Consider the following 26,129-nt stretch of genomic DNA (forward strand, 5'->3'; position numbering starts at 1 on the left):
ATAGTTTTCTGGTTTTAATTCTCCACTTGTCATTATAATTTTATATCCCTTTCCCCTTTAGTGTTCACTGAAAAGAGATGAAAATATAACCTATTGTGGAAAAAGGTTGTTCCATTCTATGATAAGGAGGATAAGTCTTCCAAAGGAAAAAGCAGCTGAGACCACCCATTCCATGCACAAAATACCATTGAATGAATGGAAGGCTTGCACTTATTAAACCCAACACCCAGTTACTATATTATTGATGAGAAGTGTTAGAACTTATAATTAAGTTTTTACTTAGCGTTTAGAAATTATCATCTCATAATGTTAGATTTTCAGGGTTTACAAGTTGGAAGGATTAATTTTGATAATTATTTCAATTATAAATAAAACCTTCATCTTTCAAACCCTTTTCTTATAGCAAATAATAATATGGTCTCTTCAACTTACTTCTCTTTGTTAAGTTAGTATTATGTTGTTTTTAAATTTCATGTCATCATTGTCATTAATTTTGTTTTAAAATCAGCCTATTTTTTGAGTAGTTGTAGATTAAAAACTATTCCCCCTCTCTTTAGTTCTTTGAATTTTGATAATGTTCAAAACCCAAATGGCTGTGTAAGACCAAACCTCAATTCTTTCTTTGATAGTCTTATTTTCCTGATGTTAATTTTTGCTGGACGTCTTCTTCCTCGAATTGATGCTTCCTGTTTAATTCTGTTCGCTTCTATGGTTCCAGAATCTTCATCATTCTCATTATTGGTTTCTGCTCCTATTGTTTGACTTCTGGAGTTGCTGCTGGAAATTTAGTGTTATTGCGGCCATATTTTTCACTTGCAAAGTAGATATTGCCTCTGTTTCCTCAGATTTAGGTGGTCTGGCTGCTGATGCTTTTCAGGATGTCAAACATGCTCTTCTTCCAATTACAGGTAAAATGCCCTATCTTTCATAAGGGACATGACAGACTGGTTTTTGCTTTGGTCGTTGTTGTCGTCTTTCTGCTTGGAGAATTCAATAGCAGTCTCCTCTGTCTGGCTATTAGCAGGGCATAATTGGATAAAAGTTTCTCTGAATTGCAGCAGGCCTTTCTTGTTCTAGAAAACTCCAATAAAGCTAGGAGGCTAATGGGTCCACAATTGATAAATTTGTGGTTAGTGATATTTCCTGGCATTGTTATAAAATTCAAACTGATCGAACTGGGTTCAATCGGACCTGCTTTGTACTTTTGTCTGTGACAAAACCAGGGGTGGCTGCAAATGGTTGACCCGGTAGGTTGAAACGGTTAAGCTTGAACTATGACCTAAAGGGGAGCTCCTCACCATGAAGTTCTCTCACACGTCCCTCTCTCTCAACTCACTTTTCTTTCTTCTCCTTTCTTCTTCCTCTCTTCTTTCTATCTTCTCACCTTACCAAAGCTAATATGAAAAAACCCTAAAATTTTACACTTTCCTTTACTTGTTTCTTTTCTTGTCTTCGATTATCGACTTACTTTTTTCTCTTGTAAAAATGATTATTTTTCCTCTTGTTTGGACAAAAAATGTTGCTTTAGATGGTATATTTTCTAACATGAGTTACTTATTCTATGGCGGGTCAAACAGATTTGCTATTAGAGATTATTGAGCTGAGTAATGTACTTAACACATTATTGGTACAAGAGTGTTTGTGATCAAAATTGTTTTAATGGAAGATCTTGAGATCAACATTCTCAGCACTATCATCAACAACTACTAACATAGGAGAGGCGGTAGAATAATGGGACTTGCATCAGCCTCTTTATATGAAGTACCGGTTAAGCTATCCAGTTATTTGAGAGTGAAAAAGGGTGCAAGGGGCATCACTATTAAGATTTATATGCCAAATGGTAAGATATGGAGGCGATAGATACCTAAATTCTATTTGCCAAGGGATCCCTTTGATTTGAACACCTTTTGCTATGGTGAGGGGTTCTTCTCCATAGTGATAATAACTTGTCATTCTTAAGCACAATTCCCACTCTCTTTCTGCCATTGATTCTCATCCTCTCAAATATTCCTCTTGCAAGTTCCTATTGCTTGGTAAGCCCTGAAACATTGCTCATTACTTAGTGCACTTATTTAGGGGGGTTAGTCAACTTGACTTAGGAGATGAACTTTAGTTGTATTACTCAGTTCATCTTAGTGTAAGTGAATTACTTAGTATAATAAAAGTGAATCACTTGTTGGTGTTAGTGTGGTAGATGTAAAGTGTATCGGAAAACACTTTTTTGTGTTAGTGTCTAAAATGAAAAATATAATGTAAACAAAAGAATGAATTACTTTTTATAATATACCTAAATAGATAATTAACCAAAATAAACATGGTTACTACCCTAATAAGTAATTTAATGTAGTATTAAAATATATTAATATAATAATTAATTAAATAATATCACTCTTAAATCACTAATATAATATAGTAATAAAAATAATTAATATATATTGTTTTATTAATAAAATGAGATAGATTTATACGTAGTATAAATTAATAATATATTTTCACAAAATTTAATAATTATAATTTTAATTAATTATAAAAATAAAATAAGTAAGCAAAAAATACTTGATCAAATGTTTACTTTAATAATATTTTAATTATCACTTTTAAATCATTAATTTAATATTGAAATAAAAAGTAATTAACATAATAAATAAATAAAACATAATATTTTATTAATAACATAAGATATATTTTTACTTAGCATAAATTAATAATATAGTTTCAAAAAAATAAAATTTATTACTTAATTAATTATAAAAAAATAAAAATAAAAACTTGATCAAATGCTTACTTTAATAATATTTTAATTACCACTCTTAAATCACTAATTTAATATAATAATAAAAATAAATATATATTATTTATTAATAAGATAAGATAGATTTTTACGTAATATAAGTTAATAATATATTTCCTAAAAAAATTTAATTATTAGTTTAATTAATTGTAAAAAATAATTATTAAACAAAAATACTTCATCAAATACTTACTTTAATAATATATTAATTATCACTCTTAAATCAGTAATTTAATATGGTAATAACAATAATTAAAATAATAAATATAATATTTTATTAGTTACATAAAATGATTTTACGTAATATAAATTAATAAGAGGGAGCATCGAGGGAAAGTGGATGAACCAGGATTTCAATAAAAATCCTGGTTCACCCACTTTACTTAGATCCGAGTTCAAGTGAATATACAGGTTTATCCACTTGAACTCGCCTCACGCGTTTAGATTGAGTCAACAGTCTAATCACTTACACTTTTACTTACCCGTGCGCACTAACACCCGTTTACATTTTTCATACGCCTAATGTAAGCCAAAAGTTCAACAAGAAAAAGCTGGCCACGATCCCGTCATCCAGAATCAATAAAAAGGTTTTATAATTGTCCAATCACTCCACTTTTCACTGAAATTTTTTCTTTTGAGGCTATAGCCTCCCTCTGATTTTCCTCCAACCTGCCCTATACTCCATAATAAATGAGTTTAGTAAGAAGATTAATGTAAAATTCATAATCAAAATTCCATCAAATTCCAGAAGTAAAAAGCTCCCACCTTGGGCGAAGAACCGGCCATAGAACAGAATTTCTAATTCCACCTTGGGCGCACTGGTCATTTGTAAGCCGTAGAATACCCAAAAAGCTCCCAACTGGGTGAGGAACCGGCCATAGAAAAACCCATCAGAGATCCTGTGGAAGAATTACACCATTTATTGACAGCAAAGCTTTAGGATGATGAACGAGAACAGAATTCAACTCTGGAAACAGGAACGAATCAGAGAAGAAAAAAAAAAGATTACTGATTAAAATGATGATAGATCAGAATCAAATTACTTGCATCGCCTGCGCGAAGCTGGGGGAGGTGAGTAACTTCAACAGCTCCAGCACTCCATCAATCAACATTTTCATAGATACGTCCTATTCTTGTACAGCACAAATAAGAGATGCGTCGGACGAGCATAAACAAATATCGTGGAAACTAAGACACACGACGCTATTCAAGAATAAGAATTCGTAGCTCCTCGGCTGTTTTTTTTTCTCCAACGAATGGAAGTAGATAAGAGATACAGAATAAAAAAAACTCATCGCAGGTTTAACAGAAGAAAAAGAAAATCCCATTATTACAACGAACCAATAACGATTCAGAAACATTGAATGAAAAGAGAGAGAACCCATAACTGAATTTATTAACACCACCGACCATCTGAGCCGCCTGTAATCTACTCTGACCCTTTTTGTAAAGATCAGTAGAGAGGAAGAAACCCAGGGTCCAAATCAATCACGGCACCTCTGTCCAGAAACTAAAAAAAACGTAAAAACACAAGAAGAGCTGTCCCAGTTCGGCTTAGAAACAATAACAGTAGGAAGAACCCGTGAAACTCAGGATAGATAGCACCAACAGGGCATCCATGGCGCTATCCCTCCTGAGCTTCACTAGTCCTCCCCTACTTTCTTTTTTTTCTTTTTCTTTCCCCGTCTCTTCCCAATGCCAGAGATACACCCATCATCGTGAAGAGGAGGGACAGATACTCGCAGAGAAAGAGAAAGCCGAAGAGAAGATAAGACAGAACTTTGGAAGAAAAGGGGAGGAAGCAATTTATACAGGGTGACATATCTTGACGAAATTAAAAAGAAGAACAAACGAGGGAGGATTTTTGCAAATAAAAAATTACATGATGGAGACGTAGCTCACAGACGTAGCCACAACTAAATTGAAAGTGACAAGATTGGGACCCACTTAGGCCTACTTAGGTGGGGCCCTGCAGATCCCCCATATTAACTTAATTTTAAAATGAAGACCTAATCTGGTTAACCCATTTTTGGTAAAGAGAAGGAGAAAGTAATGATGATATGTGGGCCCCCAACACGTAGAGTTAGCGGAGAATGGCAAGAGTGGTAATTTAGGGTGAGAAAGGAGGATGTGTTGGGGAGCGCGGCTCTGGCTCGAGCTGACGCGCCTCGCAAATTGTGCTCTCGACTAACTGCTTCCGCGAGTACAGATCTGAGAGGAGTCGATCGCGCTTTCCGAGGCGTGAAAAGACGGAAAAAACCTCAACTTTTTATGACAATTTCGATAGCTATATGAACTTTTGGTGCATAAAACGACAAGAGCCAGGGGAACCTTCCTGAGTCCGATACCATATGGGGACTGGAAAATCGACCATAAAAAATAACCGCTTTATTTTATAATTATTTTTTTGTATTTTTTTTTTTAAATTTAGAATTCACACCTGTTGCGAGCATCGTTTTAACACATACTATTGTTACGATAGATTTTATTTTCGGTGAAATTTTTTATTTCTTCTTAAGAAATGTATTTTCAACGAAATTTTTCTAAAAATAATTACCAAAGAAACATATTTTTTATCAATAATAATTAATCATTTCTCAGTAAATTATTTCACTGAGAATGCTTTCTAGTGAAATAATTTTTTTGAGAAGTAATTTTAATTTATTTTTTAAAATTAATTTTTAGAGAAATCATTTCACCCATCATTTTTTTTATTCTTTAAATATTTCTGTTAAAAATAATTTCATCAAGACATATTTTAATTTTTATAATTTAATTTATGACAAAAAAAATTTTTTGATTACTTTTCTCGATGCCATAATTTCACTAACACAATAATTTTGCTGACAATACTATCCACAACAAAGTAATTTCCCCACAATTATTTTTTACAATCATTAATATGTGAAAACTGCATAAAGTTTTGTATGGTTTACTAAAAAAATGTGAAAATTGCACACTAAGACAAAAAATACTTTACACTGCATTTTCCATTGCACACATTAATACAAAAAAATAATTCACTTCACTTTCACTTTCCATTGCACTTTTAAAGTACACTAACCCTCCTAAAGTGTATTGGTTATTTGATTTGATGACTAACGATTTCATTTTCTTTCATTGGATGGACCCTCCCAAAGGGCTTGTTAATGCATTGGGTGGGTGAAAGTGAATTGGGAAAGTGGCCCAAAAATCGTTAGTGTGCTACATAAGTGGGGAACTAGAAAAAATTCCTCATTTCCTCTTTCCTCTTCATGCTCATCTTGCCATTCCTCTTCCTTGTTCCTATTCCAATTTGACATGTCCACCAACAAGCCTTATCAATCTCTTTTCGTTCCTCTCATGGGCGCGGAGATTGCGAGCTTCCGGACTCCCTCTTCTGACATCCGTCTAGAGATGCTCAGAGGACTCCGACCACTTTTCACTGATTAGCAAACATATCAAAAGAGAATGGAAGGGAAGAAAATGTAGCCTACTCAAGTGGGTTAAAAATGATAATTTGGTTATTAGTTAGCTCATAAAAAGTATAGAAGAACATGTAGCCAACAATGTGGTCCATTTGGAAATAACCAAGGATATTTGGGACACATGTGCTAAGTTATACTCTAGCACGACCTCTTTACAAAAAATGTTTGGTGTTTTACAAAATATGTTGAATACTAAGCAAGGGGACAATATTCATGAGTTTTTTGCCCGATTTTGGGGATTTCTTCAAGAATGGAAGATCGTTCAACCGTATTTAACAGATATTGCGGTTCAAAAAAGACAACGAGAGACTTTGGCAACAGCCATTTGCTTGACGAATATCAAACCATATCTTGAGGTTGCTAAGACCCAACTTCTTAACTAAGTAGCACTTCCATCATTTGATGAAATCAGTGTTACGTTGCTACGAATCCTCGATCTAGCTCCTACCTCCCCTATTGATGCTCCATCGATTATGTACTCCAGTAATAGGGGTACATCATCCTCCAACCGAGGACGCGGGAAAAATTTTAGAGGGGGCTCCACAAGAAGCGGTAGAACGGATCCTACCCATTCATGCATTGAGCCTTGCATATGCACCTACTATGGTGGTTAGAACCACCTTTTGGAAAACTGTTGGAAGCTTCATGGCAAACCTGATTGGGCCATGGCTAACCCAATCTCCGTTAATGTTGATAAATGGGAAGAAAAGGCTGACTCCCAATTCGAAAAAATAACTCTCACTACTGAAGACTATGCCACATTTCAAAAGATGAAGTCCCTTATGGAGTCTTCTCTTCCATCGTTACCTACTGCTGCTACCACCATTGCCTCAGGTATGCTTTCTTCATCTTCCTCTTCCTCCTCTTGGATCATAGACTTCGGGACCTCTAAACACTTGTTAGGTTACAAACACATGTTTCATTCTTTATCTTCATATCTTCCCAATAAATTTGTTACTATTGTCAGAGCTAGGTGGTTCCGGTCCACTTGCCGTCCACCCCTGGTCCACCTGGGTTAGGTACTTGGCTTTTCACACTTAATAGACCGGTCTATTGGGTTGTATTGGTTAGGCGTTTGACATGGTATCAGATATAGACACCACGTTCCGCGTTTGAATCCCGACGGAAGCGGTAAGGAACGGGAACGGTGGGTGTCAAAGCTAGGTGGTTCCGGTCCACCTGGGTTAGGTACTTGGATTTCCGCACTTAACAGACCGGTCTGTTGGGTTGTATTGGCTAGGCGTTTGACAACTATTGCTAATGGTACCCAAACCAAAGTATTTGGCAAGGGTTCCTCATCTATCACATCTTTTATCCCTCTTCAAGATGTCTTATTTGTCCCTCAATTTCCTTTAAACTTGCTTTCGGTTAGACAAATCACAAAAAATCTAAATTGTTCTCTCACCTTCTCACTCTCTTCTTGTACATTTCAAGATCTAACTACAAAACGGGTGATTGGTGGTAGCCATGAAAAAGGGGGTTTGTACTACAACCTTCCTCCATTAGCCGCCCTATCATCCACTACATTCAAGGCACAATCGGCTTGGCCATCCTTCTACACCTTCCATTCGTCATTTACTTCCTTTGTTAAAATCCCTCTCTACTTTCAATTGCAAGGTTTCTCAATTAAGTAAACATCATAGGAGTACATATTCTCCTCGCCTTACAACTTCAAGTACTGCTCATTTTTCTTTAGTACACTCTAATGTAAAGGGACCTTTGAATATCTCTAATATTTCTCATGTTAAATACTTTGTTACGTTTGTAGATGATTTTACCCGAGTCACGTGGTTATATCTCTTTAAAGAATTATCTGAATTACTTACTATCTTTAAAACCTTTCATGTTATGGTGTTAACTCAATTTAGGAAAAAAAATCAAATCCTTAGGTCTGATAATGCTAAGGAATATTTGTCTAGTGAGTTCTAATCATTTTATAAGGGTAATGGGCTTATCCATAAAACATCGTGTGCCTATACCCCTCAACAGAATGGTATTACTGAAAGAAAGAATAGTCATCTTCTTGAAGTTGCTCAGGGCCTCCTCTACTCCATGAAGGTACCTTACTTTTATTGGCCTCATGCTATATTTACGACCTATTTTCTTACCAATAGTTACCTTCATCTATTCTTAGCCATAAAACTCCTTACTTTGTATTATTTCCTGGTGGAGACCCCTTTTCTCTTCCTCTCTAGGTTTTTGGATGTACATGTTTTGTCCATGTCACATCTCCACAAAAGAGTAAACTTGCTATTCGTTCTACGAAGTGTATTTTTTTAGGGTTCTCTTGCACCCAAAAAAAGTATGTTTGTTACAATTCTACCATTCGGAGGATTTTTGTCTCTCGGGATGTGACCTTCTTTGAGGACACCTCATTCTTCTCCTTGAATGCTCCTCCTCCAGGTTTGTCATTTCCTCCTATTACTCCTTGTCCACTTGTGTCCTTTAATGTCGAACTTACTTAGCCCCTTGAAGCATCAGTCGACACCTCACCTGTGGAGTATTCGGATCCACCCGAGGTAAGTCTATCCCCTCCTATGTTTGATCCAGAATTTGATACTCGGCCTATTGCTTTAAGAAAAGAACATCATTCTTGTACTACTTCTCACCCTATATCCAACTTTATGTCTCACCATCGTTTGTCTTTCGCTTGCTCTCAGTTCCTTGCATCTCTTTCTTCCACTTCAATTATGTAAGTCCTATCATGAGGCACTTCAACATCCGAGATGGAAGACGGCTATGGATGAGAAAATGCACGCCTTATATGATAATCAAACCTCACACTTAGCTTCGGTCCCAAAAGGAAAAAGATCAGTCGATTGTAAATGGATGTTTTCGGTTAAACATAACTTGGATGGGTCTGTTGCTCGTCTTAAAGCCTGAATCGTTGCTAAATGATACACTCGGTGTTACGGAGTGGATTATGTGGAGACTTTTCCTCCTGTTGCCAAGTTGAATTCGATTCATATCCTATTATTTCTTGTTGTTAACTTATCATTGCCCGTATATCAACTCGATATAAAGTATGTCTTATTAAATAGTGATATACACTAGGAAATTTATATGGTTCAACCACTTGGTTATGTGGTTGAGGGGCAGTCTATATGCCGGCGACAAAAGTCCTTATATGGGCTTAAACAGTCCCATCAGGCCTGGTTTAATAAATTTAGCCAAACACTACTACGGTTTTACTTTCGTCAGTGCTCAGTAGATCATTCAGTATATTTTAAAGATACCTCAAAAGGAAAAATATTATTGGCCATATATGTTGATGAAATTATCTTAATTGATGATGATGCATAACATACAAGAAGTAAAAAATATGATATGTCAATAATTCAAAACTAAAGATATGGGACTAAATTATTTTTTGGGTATAGAATTTCTTCAATCCAAATATGGGATAATATTATCTCAACAGAAGTATGTCTTGGACCTCCTCAAAGAAAAGGGAACGAAGGAGTATCAACTAGTTGACACATCTATGGATACGAATGTAAAATTATGTGCAACGACTGGAGAAAATATTGATATTGGCAAATATCAAAGACTTGTGGGCAAACTAATTTATGTCACGGTAACAAGACTGGACATATTATATGTTGTAAACATGGTGAGTCAGTACATGTATAAATCACAACTTACCCACTGGCAGACCTTGGAGAGAGTATTACAATACTTAAAAGGAGCTCCAAGAAGATGATTACTTTATAAAAAACATGACTACTTCAACATAGAAGGTTTCTTAGACGCAAATTGGGCTGGATCACCTTATGATAGGAAGTTTACGTCTGGATATTGCACTCTTGTTGGAGGGAACCTAGTTATATGGAGAAGTAAGAAGCAAAATGTGGTTGCAAGATCTAGTGACGAAGCATAATACAAAGCCATGACCTACACAATTAGTGAACTCCTATAGATCAGGACCCTTCTTACCAAATTAAGATTTTATAAAGGAGGTCCCATGGGTCTACATTGTAATAACCAAGCAGCCATTCATATTACTGCAAATCTAGTCTTCCATGAAAGGACCAAACACATTGAGGTGGATTGCCACTTTATACGGGAGAAATTTCATGTGGGTATAATCTCCCTCAAACATGTTTCATCACAAGATCAAGTAGAAGATAACCTTATTAAACCAGTTACATCTAAAATCATATCCTTTATATGTGGCAAGTTCAGTATATATGATGTTTTTTCTTCTCCAACTTGAGGGGGAGTGTTAGAAGATGGGCTCAAGACCACAAGTCCAAGGTAAGTGAGCCCACACGTCTAAGTGGTGGATGTTTCTCATAAAGATGACATGAAGCTGTAAATACTTGTCCTTTTTTTATGTTTCTTCTTTTATAAAGTTGTAGCCCTAAGGGCATTGTAAAAGTTATACATAAAGTTCATCCAACCTCCCTTTTCCCGTCGTCTTCTTCATCTTCTTCTTCTTAGTTGATCTAAGTCCTCTACATGAGATCCTAAATTCTAAAAATTTGAACTGGTTTTAGCGCGTATTGTATCCTTAAGAGGAATGAATTTATGTTCAACATGATTATGAAACTTCTTGTCCATGAGATCATTGTTCCTTCTCTATAAAATTTGTTTCTTGGAATACGAACTTGTGTGTTCTTAGCTATCAAAGGCTTATGATGTTGTGTTGTTCATGAAGAAATCACCTTTGTTTAAAAGCAAACTAATGCATTTTGTCTGATTGATTCAAAGTGAATACTGGCAAACAGTGAAAGACAAGATGAAAGTCATGCATGTATATATCTTGTTTTCATTGACCCAACCTGGTTGATGAGCCTCCTATGCAAGAGCAATAATTAAGGGTGCTCAATTTTGTCAACCCTTTGCAAGGATCTAGAATCTTCATAAATTTTATCACCAAAATCTGAACTGTCATCAGGATAGAAAAGTGATTGCAAGACAGATTCAAGGTGAAGGTTAGCCATTATCTTTGCTAAATGTTTTTGGTCTCTATGTATTATTCGTGGTTGAAACATGAATTATCTGTGCGAAATTATACGTGTATGGGATCATAACATACAGTTATTGGGTGAATGTGCTTGATGTGTCCTTTTATTCCTTTGATTTTTATGGTTTAGATCGTTTGTATGTGAAAGATTAGTTGATTATCTTTCATTTGTATGTTGACCACTTTTTGCTTGATGTGCCTGGTTCTTATTATGCTTTTGTTTGTTTCTTTTTGGGTTAGATTTTGTTTGACTACCTTTGTTCACCTTCCCTATAGCTCTACCAATTTAAATCCATTCGTAATTGGATTATAAATATAAAATCTCCAAACTACCCTTAATGAAACAGTAATCAATATATCATAGATCTTACAGGAGTTCCGCCCCCTTTCCAACCCCCACGATGACCTTACCGCGAAGGTTAATATGTGTACCGACTCAGTGTAGGGCATTGATTAGGTTCCACAACTTAACACTTGATACCCGTTATTTCTATGATTCTTGCAGATGTTAAAAATCATCCTATCTTGATACATTGTAACTAGGGAAAAGTGAGTAAAAACATTGGCAAATGTTGGTTTCCACGGTCTCGCTTGATGGACATGTTCGTTTTTTTGTGTTTCCTCCTTGAAGGTTTTTCATTATTCCTTTCTTTTGTTCAGATATAAATAGTGGGAAGAATTAGTTTCTTTTAATTTTCCTCCAACCTGACGTTGTATTATGGTGTGTATGTTGCAGCATCGAATAGGTTGTCTGGTGGGATGCTTAAGAAAACTGCAGAGATGGTGTCTGTCACCAATTTTTTTATGAGTACCAGTGCTTTACTGCAACCAAAGCAAGGGTATTCGATCAGAGGTTCATGGAGCATTTTGACGTTTTGATCTTGAAGCACTTGCCGAACTCCTTCATGTGTCCCAAGAGAACACGATTTATTAAACTTTGGTACCCCCAAACAAACACCAGATGATCCCTCCCATTCTTTTGTCCTGCCGGCACACAGAAAATGAGTTCAGACATGTTAAAGAACTCTAAAGTGATTATGTTCATGCTAAATAAGCTTTCTATTTCACATAAACAGAAGGTGTTTTTCAATCCGTTTGTTCCTCACTTGTTGGCAACTGGCTGGAGATTTAAACAAAGTATCTATTATAAAAAAAATGGGATGATACGTGACGTCCTTAGTTTTTTTTTATGTAAAAAGTCAGCATATTTTCCTGTTTGAGGGCTGATTATATTCTTTAAAAGAGATAATGGTGGCTCTAATTTAGCTAAACTTTTCCTTTTGGTTGGGCATTTTTGCTTGGTTTCCATTATCATTATCATAGGAGACATGGTAACTGAGAGGCATGTTTCACAGTTTTAAAGATGGAATGCAACGCAAATGCTGGAGAAAATGAGAGGGGAAAGTGTGAACATTTGTTACAAATATGATGAGTATATATAACATCTTCTTCACCTAATGAAATAAGTCTTTATTGGTGACTTTGGTATAAGCGGTATACAACTATCCCCGTATAATAAAGGGCATCTGTTTCGAAAGTACAACAACTCTGAGCCCCTTGTTAACCTATAAATACCTGTATCAGTGAATGTAAAACATCGGAAAATTATTCATTCTTCTTATTCTATAGGCACACTATGAATCTTGTTTTTTCTCACAGTCTTGCAGTCTAGAAGTGTTCTTCGCCCTGTGAGGGAAAAAATCTTGCTCGAATCTCTCCATGTGGAGAGAAGAAATTGAAGGATAAACTGCAGATGGGTAACTCAGTTTTCCTGCAAAAGAACATTAATATGAATCTGGATGGTAGTTCATGAAATTGTAAAAGAGCTAGTGACAGAAAGAAGGTTAAGAAAATATTGGACCCGGACTCAGTAAAGTTTTAACACAGGTTGCCACTGCAGAAGTACCAGAAGATCAAATGCCAATGCTCTCAGCATAGTAAGATTTTCTTCATTTAAAATTACTATATGTGAAAAAGGAAATAGAACAGAAATTGGTGAATAAATAGAGAAGAAAAGGGGGAAAAAGGGTTGGTCATAAAACCTGCTAGGTGGGGGGAAAAAGTGAACCCCCATCAGGTCTTATTTCTAACTTGAGATTTATAAAAAGACTAAAAAGCCCCTCACTTAAGGACTTAAACATATGTAAAACACCCTTTAAACTCACAATAACCACACCCCTTTAAACACTCCCTTTTCTCTAACAAATTACAAATCTACCCACATGAGAAATACCCCTGACTCTCAACACTCCTCCCTCAAGCTGCAGCAAATATGTCTAATAATCCCACCTTGGTATAAAATTTATTGAAATCTCGCCGTCCAAGAGATTTTGTGAATACATCATCACCAATCTGTTCAATACTCCTAATATATAGGGTAATCACCTTTCCCTTTATCACTCTATCCCTTACTCCCTTACAAAGTATAGATCAATTTCAATGTGTTTTGTTCTCTCGTGGAATACTGGTTTGCTTGCAATAAAAATAACTACTTGATTATAATACTTAAGTATCATAAGGTCCTCTGAAAATAGTTTTAATTCTTTTAATACTGACTATATCTACATGAGATTGCTAATGGTATGAGCCATTGATCTATATCCTGCCTCAACACTAGAACGTGCAACAACATTTTGCCTTTTACTTTTCTAACTAACAAGATTGCCTCCAACAAATACACAATAACCAGTGGTAGGCTTCCTATAAATTTTAGAGCCTATATAATGTGCATCTGATTATCCCTCAACTCTAAGATGATCATGTGGAATATACAACGTCTTTTCCTGAAAGCCCCTTCAAATACTGTAAAATTCTTTGTGCAACTTCAAGATGAAATTTGCGAGGAGATTCCATAAATCGGCTTACCATACTAACAACAAAAGCAATGTTAGGTCTCGTAATAGTTGCAGATATCAACTACCCAACTAACCTTCTATACATTTATCTTTAAACAAAGTGCTACTCTCATCCTATATAAATTTTGACCAACCTCCATAGGAGTATCCATCGGTTTGGCTTCTAATAGTTCATACTCACATAACATGTTAGTGATATATTTCCTCTATGAAAGTATTAAAGATGTGTGAGTGGTATTATATGTAATTAAGTGAAGGAGTGGCATATGGTGTAATTATGTAAAAGTTTGAGTTCTGTTTTTTTCCTTCATGTACTAAGGCTTCCAGCCTTTTCATCTATAAATAATGAAGTGAGGGGGAGAGCTCATGACATGCTCTCTTTTTCCCTAAAACCCTAGTTCTATCAAGCTCGTCCCCACTCTCTCTTGCCTTCTTTGCTCTCTTTTCTCTCTTCTACTTCTCTTCTTTTCTTCTTCTAAACCCAACGTATTTCAATAATGAAACACTAAAATCTAACATAAAGGACTATCCCTTGCCTACAAGTAAACTCAATCCTCAAAAGCATTTTAGAGATCCAAGATCCTTTGTTTGGAAATGTCAACTAAGATAATCCTTCACTTCATCAATCCCCTTGCTGTCACTTCTAGACAACACCATGTCATCAATATACACCACAAGAACCACACTTCTAGATGCTCAATATAAAACAAACAACGAATGGTCATAGTGGTTCCACACAAACCCAAAAGCTAAGACAACTTCATTGAATTTTTCAACCAGACCCTTGGACTATGCTTTAAACCATGTATAGATTTATATACCTTGCAAATCTTCTCATTCTCCCCTGAGCAACATATCTAGGAGGTTATTCCATATAATTTTGTCCTACAAGTCACCATAAAGAAACCATTTTTTTATATCAAACTAAAATAAAGGTCATTTCTTAGTAACTGCAACAGATCTAAAATTTTGATAGTACTCATACAAGCCACTAGGGAAAAAAGTATCAAATAAATCCACACTATAGGTCTTGGTGTAACCTTTAGCTGCCAAACGTTCTTTAGATCCTTCAACTGTTCCATCAGCATTATATTTGATTGTATACACCTAATGACAACCAACGACTGTATTATCACTAGGAGGATCCACCAAGGTCCAAGTCTTTCTACTTTGTAATGTAGTCATTTCATCATCCATAGTTTTCTCCACTTAGGCAAACATAAAACATCCTGCACTTTGGTAGGTATAGAAATATCGGACAATGAAGTAGCAAAAAATTTGAATGAAGGAGATAAACAATGGAAAGAAACATATTTGGAAATAGGATATTGAATATCTTTTCTTATACCAACAAGAATGTACAAATCAAATCAAAGATAGGACCTATAGGTTTGGAGGAAGATGATCCGATCATGTGAGAGGGAGCCATATCATGAGCTTGAGGTTGTTTTTCATGCTTATACTGCTATTTCTACACCTTTTTGCGTTGATAAACCTGCACAGGTTTTTGTAAAATAGAAATAAAAGGTATGGTGGGACTCTCCATAATAGGAAGAGGAAGAGGAGGCTTCTTAGTAACTACATGAGTAGACAATGACTTAGACACAACACTAAAGAATGTGTAGATTCAAAAAATGTTACATTTGCTGAAATATATGTTCTATTTTTTACATGATCATAACATTTATAGTCCTACATACGAGGATAACCCAGAAGAATACACCATACAGGCCGGGGGGATAATTTATCAATTTGATGACTGGTTGGATAAAGAACATTTTTGTCTTTAACACTTGCAAAGAAATTTTTCCTCCCAACACTGAAGATGACATCCTATTGATTAAGTAACAAGATATCAATATCACATCTCCCAAATAAAATTTTGGGGCATTCATTTGAAATAAAAGAGGGCGAGCCACTTCCAATAAATGATGATTCTTTCATTTTATAATCCCAATTTTTGGTGAGTGTACATGCATGATGATTGATGAATAATCCCATGAGACGCACAAAAGGAAGCAAAGTTATGATTTATAAACTTAAGACCATTATCAAAATGAAAAGTATGAATTGGAGCACCAAATTGAGTTTCTATTTTATTAAAAAAACTAGACAAAAACATTTAAAACTTTAGATTTCTCTCAAAGGAGATATACCCAGGGAACTCTGCTACAATCATCTATCAAAGTTAAGAAATATTGACAACAAACAAGTTGGAATTCTTACAAGGACCCCAGACATCTGAATATACTAACTCAAAAGGAACTAGACTATTACTGCCACTCAACGAAGACGAACTCTAGTGGTACTTCCCAAGTTTGACACAATCGACATTGAAAGGATAATCTGAAGACAGAGTAGGAAGAAACTAACGTAACTTCAGTAGAGATGGGTGCCCCAACCCTGGATGCCACAGATAAGGTGTCATAGCAGTAACTCCAAGTGCAGTGTGTAGATTATTTTGAACAAAATCTAGATGGTAGAGGCCCCCCTTTTCATGTCTGAAACCAATCATCCTCCTCGTTTGCAAGTTCTGAAACATACAGTATGATGACAAAAATGTAACTAAACAATTTAATGATTTAGTAAAGTTGACTCACGGATAACAAATTGACTAGGAATTTAAGAACATACAACACAGAACACAAGGATAAATGGTGTGTGGGATGAACTACTCCACCTATTACAGATGAAGAAGATCCATCTGTTAACTGCACTAACTTATATGAGGAAAAATGAAATAAATTCCTGAATATAGAGGACATACCTGACATATGTGCTAACATACCAGAATCAATGACCCATGAGGATTGAGGTGACACATGTAGTGCAGAGATAGCTGGTGTAGCCAAAGTAGCATTCGTTGTGGATTATGTAGTTACTATTGTAGGAGTAGACATAGGAGCAATTGTAAGTTGGTTCAGTCGATGTAGGAGTTGCTAAATTTCATCTTCAGAATTATTGTTAGATTCATGTGTATTGCCAATGCCTTCAGATACAGATGCGTTGGCCATACTAGTTTGCCAAACTTCTTCCAATATTTATCAGAAAAATGGTTGGTCCATCCCCAATGAACACATTTTTTATTACCTCGTCCACAACCTCTTCCTCCACCATCACGTCCTCATCCTCATCCTCTTTGCATCCCCCTCTTCCCCTACTTCTCTCAAATCGAGTGGGAGTAGAAGACAAGTTAAGGGTGGCAGCATCTGATGGTTTGATGCATCTACTAATTTGAGACACTACAACACTTTCAGCTCCAATTACTCTGTTATAAGCTTTTTCCAAAGTCGGGATATCATCATCTACCAACATCTATGCTCGTAGAGTCTCATATTCAGGTCCTAACCCATCCAAAAACCTGTCAACTTGTATTTAACCTTCCTTCTCATCTAACTTCACAAGATCTCCTGCAGTATGCTACGTATTTAGTAAAAAATTCTATAACCATCTCGTCACTTCTTTTCATACCAAAAAATGTTAGATATAGCTCACAAACCCGAGACAAATTGCTTTCCTGATAAAAAATAGACTTGAGAGTCTTCCACATATCTTTTTGCAGTGTCAGAGCTAATAACATGATTGCTAACATGGGGATTCATAGAATTCAAAATCCAGGTTTAGACCTGGTGATCCTCTACTTTTCAATCTTTGGTTATGAGATAGGGGGATCCTCCCTCATATACTTAGATTTCTTCTTTTGCAATAAAAAAGTTCTTCACTGTTCAAGGCCAATTTAGATAGTTTGCCCCATTAAGCTTAACAAAAATGATCTGGACATAATCCTTGTTCTCTGCATGCTTATTGTTTCTAGTAGGAGTAACCTCTCCAGTATCAGCCATAATAATCCCTACTTATAGATGCAACAACAACAACAACAATAATGCTAAGCCAGAGAACACCTCATGATAACGACTTTCTAAATTCAAAAGTAGGTATGTGTAGATACCTGTGGGCCCAACACTTCAAAAACCCTGAGTTAGGGTTTACAAAAAAACTTTTTGATACTCAACAAAGCTCTTGTCATAACAAGTGCAGGAATTCAGGAGGAAATAATATCAATTAAGAAGTCCAACAAATACGTAGGCAAACCTGTGTCCCAGACTGGGTGATGCAGGTAACAAGTCTCTAGATGACAATTCAGAACTTCATACAATCCTTATAGGATCACCACAGCATACCATAACTGCTCTAGATAGCAGCACAGGCCATTAACCCTTAGGTTAAGGCAGAAAGAAGAATAAAAAACTTATTTTTGAATTCAATCACTAGAAGGCAATTCAAAATTTCAGTCTTGGATGAACTCGCAGCCTTTAGGAGAAGAGAGGTTTGACTTTAGAATTGAATTTGTGGATCAAATTGCTCAGATGCCATGTGAAAAAGGAAAATAGAGAAATTGGAGAGAAAAAAGAGAAGAAGAAGAGAAAAGAGGGAAGAAGGGCTGTCGTACAGCCTGCTGGATAGAGGAAAAAGTTGACCCCCATCAGGTTTTATTTCTAACAAGTGATTTTACAAAAAGACTAAAAAGCCCCTCACTTAAGGACTTAAACATAAGAATATAAAACACCCTTCTAAACTCACAAGATTTACACAATAACCACACCTCTTTAAACACTGGCCTGGTCCTTTTATCTAACAAATTACGGATCCAGATCTAACCACATGACATATTACTAAAATACCCTTGAACGTCAACACTATATAGAGAAAAATAGGCCTGGTCATTCAGTAGAGTTACAACTTTCATGGCCTGCAAAGTGGCACCCCGATAAATATATCATAACCTCATTTTACAGAATTTCTATGTAATCAAATCTCAGGATCTGAGCTTGCTTGCAATGGAAGTGTGCATGAAAAGGAGTTTCATTACAAAGAATGAGAACCAAGAAGAGGAGTAAAAGAAAGACAAGAGTGTCTTGACATTCAAATTCCTTAGCATGGATTTCAACATTTTGAAGATGCCTATTATATGAGAGACACAGATCTGTGAATGTCATTAAGGAATCTGGGTGCTACTTTGTCAATTGAAGTTGCAATAGGAGTAAAGAAGAAAGAAACAGAACATATCTTACCTTGTCAATCTATACAATGATCTCATATGTACTCCACTACATGTTGCTGGTCCCCCTTTATTACCCTTGCTTTGTTTTCTTGTATTTCCAAAACCTGGTTAATGGAATTATGGAGTTTAGCTTTTTATTCTTAGTAACCACTAAACTCAAACTGGAGCAGTTAAAAAGAAAATGATAAAACAAGACAAATAATGAGCTGCATTTAAGTCAAACTTGAAGAACTGCTGCATTTGAAATTAAAACTAAGGTTCTCAGCTATGATGATAGCGCAGATTTCATGTGGCTTCGAGTGTGTGAAACAGTCTCTCTCTCTCTCTCTCTCTCTCTCTCTCACACACACACACACACACTGGTTCCTGCAGAATGAAATGTAGAAGGAACACTTTAATTTTGTAGGAGCACAGAAGAAATGTATGGCGTACCTCTGGACTTGAATTAAGAACCCCACTGGACATGCCGACATCAATACGCCATATGCTGTTATTATATTTACTACAGAAAACATTTTTATCAAACCAAGACTACGTATAATATGCAAAGAAATTTAATTTTCCAAAAGAGCTTGTTCAGAAAAAGTGTCCATACCAATTGACTCCTTTGACTTGAGGTGTATGGCCCACTACCATTGCCTTGGCACCTATTCTTTCAAGTGTCTCTTCAGCGACAGAACATATCTGAATCATCTCAGCCAAAATGAAGATGATCCAAAAATAAGAACTTATTCAGAACAAGTAATTAGAAGAATGAAAGATCTCTTTAAAATTTAAACTGGGAGGGAAAACTTATTTACCTGGTGTTCACGGAAGTCAAAATCTGCTGTATCATTAGAGTATAAGCGATTCCAAACAACACTATCATAACCTCTGGTTGCTATAAAAGGAATTTCAGGACCATCACTATTATCATTAAGGCCTCTCATCCAAAGGGAGACATCTGCATTAATCCTCTCTATACCATATGCAACTGCAAAAGAACAACTTATTGCATGACATTCACATGAAAATAGACCCTTGCATATCCACCTGAGGATACAAAATAAAAGACAGCCTCTCAATTGATACATAACAATCACCAACTTGCAGTCCTGGCCACCTATCAACAACCCCTTTTAGTGGTGTAAGGTGAAATTAACCAACATGACTGGGACTTGAATCAGTAATCGTTGTTTTTGGAGTATCCTTTTAAATAATGTACACCAGCTACGACAAGAATCTAACCAATTTTCTGTGGTTTATCTTTTAAGCCTTACTCGAACAAAACAGAAAATATTTTGTATCAAAACTGAGAATGTGGCAACTGTAGAGATTTTAACTTCAATAAAAACCAAGTTTTTTTTCTGATTGAAACAAGATCAGACCTGAAGGCGGCGCAGGCATAATTAGCTGAAACTATTGTTTGGCTTGTGAAAAAAACAGGAAAATGAAAAGTTGCTATATGAAGTAGTTGAGCCTGTGAAGACACAAAATACCAGAAATTCAGTTTTCACTCATATAAGCTTATGATGGTCCAGTATACCAGTTCAAATCAAATCAGATTGAACAAACTCTGCCTCTTTCCAAGTCAACAATCTGATATTTTTTTCAAAATGCTGATGAGCTAACCAAGGTAGGACCAGTCCAAGACTAGGAAAGAAATTAATCTTATTTTACCATGATGAGGAAGAAGTCCACCATGACAGAACAGCCAGTCATCTATTTGAAGAACAACACCATGATGCGCCAATTCACATGCCAGTGGACCCCCTGGCCTTAAAAGTGTTGATCTTGTAATTACACCCTTTTGCCTCTGTCCTAATAGTTGGATGAATTTGTCAATTTGGCATGGAAATATGAAGAAAGATAACATGTTTAAACTATTACCACCTATCCTACATTTATAGTACCAGAAAAGTATAAAGTCGTTTTTAATTAGCAGGTTGAGAAAATATAAATAAAATAAATCAAAAGTAAAAAGCATTATGGAACCTGAGTAATATGTTGGAAAAGTGAAATGTCATGCAGGAAAATCAATTTAAGTGAACACCAACAGCATAAGTAGGAAAATTAAATCTTTATATTAATTTAAATATGAAGTGTACACATAAATAGGAAACTGGAAAATGCTCTGAAATTTATTAGCTGAATACCTTCATTAGTTTCAATGGACTCCAAGAACTGCAAGACTGTAGTCGTTCTTCTTTCCACCTAGTGGAAACATTAATCCAGCTAACTAATGCTTCATCCCAATTATTGTCACAAAGCTCTAAGTATTCAAAGAAGCCCAAACACTCATCAAAAGCACCAGGTTCAACATATCTAAAATCACCTTCAACGTTCATGGTCTCGTGATTTCCATTTACCTAGTAAAAGAAGAAAAGTACCCCATGTCAAGAATGAAAAAGGAATCAGGATCACACACCTAGGTGATTAAGAGCTGCAACAGTTAGGCCCTCATTTTTAAAATAACTGCAACAGCTAAAAAAGCTTAAAACCAAAACTAGTAACTGGAAATGTATAGAACAGAAGGAAACCAAACAGAAAGCTAAGGTTCAGAATCCATGGTACACAGTTAACTTTTTTTTTTCCAAATCAAACAAAATAATTGCAAAGAAATAAAGTCAGACACTACCTGAAAAACAGCTCCACCTTCAGTTTCTGCTTGAATTCTTAGTGATCGCAATAAAGACAAAATTGCTATTTCATCATCACCTCTATCAAGAATATCTCCTAGTTGAACCAATACCTGATGAAACAAGACCAATAAGACATAAAAATGAAGAATTATATTAGAGTATAAAAACTCTAAACTTCGTATACCACACAGATATAGGCACAAAAATAAGTCTCTAGAGGAAGAGATTCACTTGCACTAATCCAAAGCTGGGTTAAAAGAAGTCTAGTAATTCTTTCCCTTAGAAAGAAAACAGAAGTCTAACAGCCAGGCAGGCGCTTCATAATTACAAGAAGAGAAAGGACACTAGCAAAACAAATTCCTTAGATGTGTAAACCTATTGAGTTGTCCACCAGTTGTCAAAAATACAAGTTCCATTCTTAACGTATAATAAATATATTTGCATCTCCCTATGATCATAAATAAACACAAAGAAATATCCTAGAAATAGACACATTCTCCATCAAACTCCTCCTTCATTTTCTCTATTTCTCGTTTCATCTCTGTTTCCTTTTCTGTTGTTTCAGAGTTTTTCTTCACCTTTGTGCTGCACTAGAAATTCGGAGTAAGATGCATTGTGGACATGGTAAACTGACAGTCATTGCAGTGTTTGACAATGGAAGATTATAAAATATCAACCAAATAGAAAGATATTTCAGCTCAGTGATTAGAATTAAAAAATAAAAAACCCCTAATGGGACTGAAATTATTACTGAAAAACTAGAGAGATCGTTCAGCTCTGTGAATGGAACTAAAAAATAAAAAACCACTGATAATACTTGAGTTATTACTTAAACAGACATTACCGTCTCGCCGCCTGTCCATAAATCTTGACCATCTGAGCTCAAAATCCCTGCCATTTCAAATGCACATCTAGCTTTTGAAAGATCTCCATGCAAATCTCCAACTAAAAATGCACAGAAAGGACATGAAATTAGCTTAGTATACGCAACAGAACCAAGGTGCCTGCACTTTAACAGAAGGTTCTGAAGGCCACCAACTACAGACTGTAATAGGAAAGAAATGTCGACCCTATTGATTTTTGCATTCAGAGCACCTTGAATCTACAGGCATTGTTTTCTTATTCAGATTCCAACACTTCACCTCTTTAACTATATGTTACATCAAAATGCTCAAAGGATGATTTGCCCAACTCTGACCAGTAGCACGTCTAACGTGGCATCCTGTTGACAAAATATAGAAACGAAAGATCCTATTTCCAAAAGCTACAAAGGATCACATTACTTTGACTCGCATTCTTAACTTAAAACATACAAGTTAAAGCTTATCAGCGTAGCTTCCTTATTTAAACCTTGTTCGCCAATTTATCAAAGAGATAATAAGAAATATCATCCTCAAAGCGTCTGAACATCCACAGTTCACAAACAAATGCCAATCTAACCACAAAAGAATGGAATACAATCCGCAATTTCTGCTTATATACTTTAGAGCTACTATGCAACAAAAAAGAGTATTTTGGCCCTCCTTATATCCCAACACCCCATAAAGCAAAAAGTGACGTTAAACTTAATTAACAAAAGAAATTGAAGAAGATTTTAAGCGAACCATCAGACCTGCGACGATGCGGCGACCAGGAGCTGAAACAAAGGTAGGAGGATTCCCAGCGACAACAATTGGCTTTAGGCATGACCTGATGGAAGAGTTTGAGAGCTTCCGAGGTTGGGAAGGAGGCACAGCTAAAGAATGTGATAGATAAGCCATTTCTGCAACTTTCTAAGCAGTCGTTTATGGGTTCTTTAAAACTACCACTCCATTTTGCTGCCAGGAGTACCTCAGCCAAGTGTTACAGATAGTTTATTGCCTGGGCAGGAAGTGCCGATAAATTTCGCGGGTACCGTAACGTTTATGCTAGACCGTAGCACGTCTCTCCTCCCGCCAACAATGGGATCAAATGGGCGTTAAAGTGGATTAAATTACACTGTGACATGACCCGGATGTTGCACCACCATACGCCAATTCAAGTTCATCCACTTGAACTCGCCCAAAGAGTAAAGTAGGTGAATCAGGATATATAGTAACATAGATTAAAAGAGAGAGAAACATATGAAGAAATATAGTGATACCCTTTAGAGGGATAATTACATAATCAAATACAGATGTCTAACTACTAGCTTTTCACACTCCCCCATAAGTTGGAGCATAAATGTCAAACATCCCCAGCATGTTAAAAAATATCGATAATGCTTTGGTAAATATATCTCCCTATTTTTCAAAGGTTCTCACATGAGGTGTAGATATTGAGGAAGAAGAAGAAGCTCAAGATTCCTCTAATCATTTAGATTTTGATGATAACAAATATAAAAATTTAATTATTTTATTCTTGAATAGTTTATGAATAAAAAATAGGTTGATTCTAAGCTAAACTTGTAAGAAGAGTTGACTTCATATCATAAGAGTCGAGTATATATGCAAGAAAAGACTAACTGAATTTTAAATTTCAATAAATAACTAAAGCAAAATGAGTCGAACATATGCATATGGAGCCGAGAACAAAACCATAGAGTTGAGCTTGAACAAATTCTATGCTAAGAAAACAAGAGTTGACCCCATATAACAAGGAATCAAACCAGAGATATAGTAAGTTTTGAAATAATTAAGGAGTCGACCCCTATAGGAAAGTTTAGTATATAGGAGTAGACTACATCAAGTGGATTTGACCTAGATTAAAAATGTTGAACAAGGAGGATTTGATCCCTACAAAAAAAGGTTGATCCCTATAGAAGTCAAAAGACATGGGATTCGAGTAAGACAGAGGATTCCACCTTGATAAGGTAGAAAATAGACTTACAGATCTTTCTTTTGGCATATGTATTTTCATATAAAATTTCATACTTCATTTCTTAAAATCTCTCAAAAAGTGAAGTTTTCTACAACTACTCGAACCTTTCTTGCTTCAAATATCGATTTCTCTTGTAAAAAAATCCAATTGCCAAAATTATTTTTTGTGTTGGAAATTAGACTCGAAGATATTTCCATCAATATAGAGTTTTCAATATGAAAAGCTCAGTATGGGGGTGTGAATGCCAATAAACCAACAAGTACTGGGATAGGAAAGAGGAAAAAAGATAGAATACGAACCTAAACTACTAGAGATGATAGATCAGAACAGGCTCGCATTATCTTTGTGGGTTGATCGAGTCAACTCACAAAACCTTCTCTGATACCATGTTGATTTTCCGGAAAACAGAAAAACTTCACTAACTTGTTGTAATTATAGTACATGAGCATCTATTTATAATAGAGAAAACAAGTAGAATCCAATTACAATTAAACTGCTTTTATCCCAATTACACCCAAAGTTAAATATTAAAAGATAAGTCCTAGAATAATTGAACAACTGAACATAAGTAGAAGATTAAAATAACTAAAGCACCTTTAACTGAGACTCTTATGTGAGACCTCTTGTGAGATTCTTGTAAGACTCCAACATATTAATTTTGCGTCTCTAAGACTTCTTGCTATGAGAGTCATGTAAGACTTTTTCATATATGCTCTTCAACAACATTCAATAGTTCCATCAAGCTCTTATACATCTCTTATTTTGTGCTTAAAGCTTTGGAGTCTTAGATCTCACTTAGAGAAGGCTACCTCTCCATAAGAAATATTGTAAGTTTAATTTTCTATAGTATTTTAAATTTTCTTTTGTAGAAGTTCTTTAGTAAATTGAAGAAAGATAAATTGGTATTCCAGAGCCTGAAATCTAGAGAGGGAATGCCTACTAGAGTTGGAATCTAGTTGTATTAAAATCTCTTGGGGCAAGTTCAATTTGTGTTATTGGGGATTGCACGGTTTAAAGATACCCTAGAATCTCTTTGAAATTTTAGCTAATTGAGCATATATAGTGAATTTTTTTGAGTAGGGAATCTTGGGCGGTGACTACAAACAAGGGAACATCGAGAACAAAAAAATCATGTCTCTTGTGGTTGTATGTATGCACTTTAATTTTGCTCAATTCACTCCTCTCTTGAGAAACTACTTGGGCTAACAAATATACTTATATTGCATGACTAAAATGTTAAATACTTCAGCCCAATTAAGACTGAACTTATCCAAAAATGTTATTAGGCTAGTTTGTTTCATACTAAATCAACCAGTTAAGATACGAATATGGACTAATATATCTTTTATATTTATATATCTATTTATGCATCATACATAGCCCTATGTGTTAGAGTACACAATAAGAGCACATTTAATTCTTTTTTATATTATAATAAATATTAGAATCATAATTATCATTCAAATAACTAGGCTATGAGTTTGACCAAAAATTTTCTTCCTCATATATTTTGTATTAAATTTATT

At 35.5% G+C, this 26,129-nt stretch overlaps 2 protein-coding genes across 4 annotated transcripts; one reads left to right on the forward strand and one right to left on the reverse strand.

The window, feature by feature from the left end:
- The first annotated feature begins 9,610 nt into the window (after positions 1–9,610).
- On the forward strand, positions 9,611–10,138 carry LOC137965116 (uncharacterized mitochondrial protein AtMg00810-like). The gene is made up of 2 exons (XM_068811517.1): positions 9,611–9,885; positions 10,039–10,138. The coding sequence occupies exons 1-2, from the start codon at positions 9,611–9,613 to the stop codon at positions 10,136–10,138; spliced, it is 375 nt and encodes a 124-aa protein (XP_068667618.1).
- A 2,587-nt stretch (positions 10,139–12,725) lies between these two features.
- LOC137966039 (shewanella-like protein phosphatase 1) lies at positions 12,726–23,568 on the reverse strand. 3 transcript variants are annotated; one of them, XR_011116175.1, is made up of 13 exons: positions 23,378–23,568; positions 22,610–22,710; positions 21,762–21,875; positions 21,280–21,492; positions 20,804–20,939; positions 19,945–20,117; positions 19,740–19,828; positions 19,577–19,646; positions 19,155–19,248; positions 15,466–16,615; positions 15,123–15,311; positions 14,904–14,967; positions 12,726–12,998 (listed from the first exon to the last, which is right to left on the reverse strand). XR_011116175.1 is itself a non-coding variant. In XM_068812493.1 (10 exons), exons 1-9 carry the CDS (start codon positions 23,523–23,525, stop codon positions 19,177–19,179), a joined length of 1,116 nt encoding a protein of 371 aa, XP_068668594.1. In that variant the 5' UTR covers positions 23,526–23,568; the 3' UTR covers positions 12,726–12,998; positions 19,155–19,176. The 3 variants fall into 3 exon arrangements, 2 of the variants coding, with proteins under 2 accessions (XP_068668594.1, XP_068668593.1); XM_068812493.1 differs by lacking the exons at positions 14,904–14,967; positions 15,123–15,311; positions 15,466–16,615; XM_068812492.1 differs by lacking the exons at positions 12,726–12,998; positions 14,904–14,967; positions 15,123–15,311; positions 15,466–16,615 and adding an exon at positions 17,081–17,492.
- Positions 23,569–26,129: the final 2,561 nt, after the last annotated feature.

This window comes from Aristolochia californica, unplaced genomic scaffold (genome assembly GCF_029961685.1).
Source record: "Aristolochia californica isolate CCGP_79_NKW_82.1479 unplaced genomic scaffold, dmAriCali1.0.hap1 SCAF_5, whole genome shotgun sequence".
In the NCBI taxonomy this organism is placed as follows: domain Eukaryota; kingdom Viridiplantae; phylum Streptophyta; class Magnoliopsida; order Piperales; family Aristolochiaceae; genus Aristolochia; species Aristolochia californica.

Bases quoted from the DNA above. Each gene is read 5' to 3' on its own strand.
- LOC137965116 (XM_068811517.1), top strand. From the start codon at position 9,611: ATGGGACTAAATTATTTTTTGGGTATAGAATTTCTTCAATCCAAATAT. The intron at 9,886-10,038 runs GTATAAATCACA...ACCTTATGATAG, and splicing joins AACATGGTGAGTCAGTACAT to GAAGTTTACGTCTGGATATT.
- LOC137966039 (XM_068812493.1), bottom strand. From the start codon at position 23,525: ATGGCTTATCTATCACATTCTTTAGCTGTGCCTCCTTCCCAACCTCGG. The intron at 21,876-22,609 runs GTAATGTCTGTT...TTGTTTCATCAG, and splicing joins TATGGACAGGCGGCGAGACG to GTATTGGTTCAACTAGGAGA. The intron at 20,118-20,803 runs GTAAAATAAGAT...GTTCTTTTGCAG, and splicing joins TGGACTTCTTCCTCATCATG to TTGCATATGGTATAGAGAGG.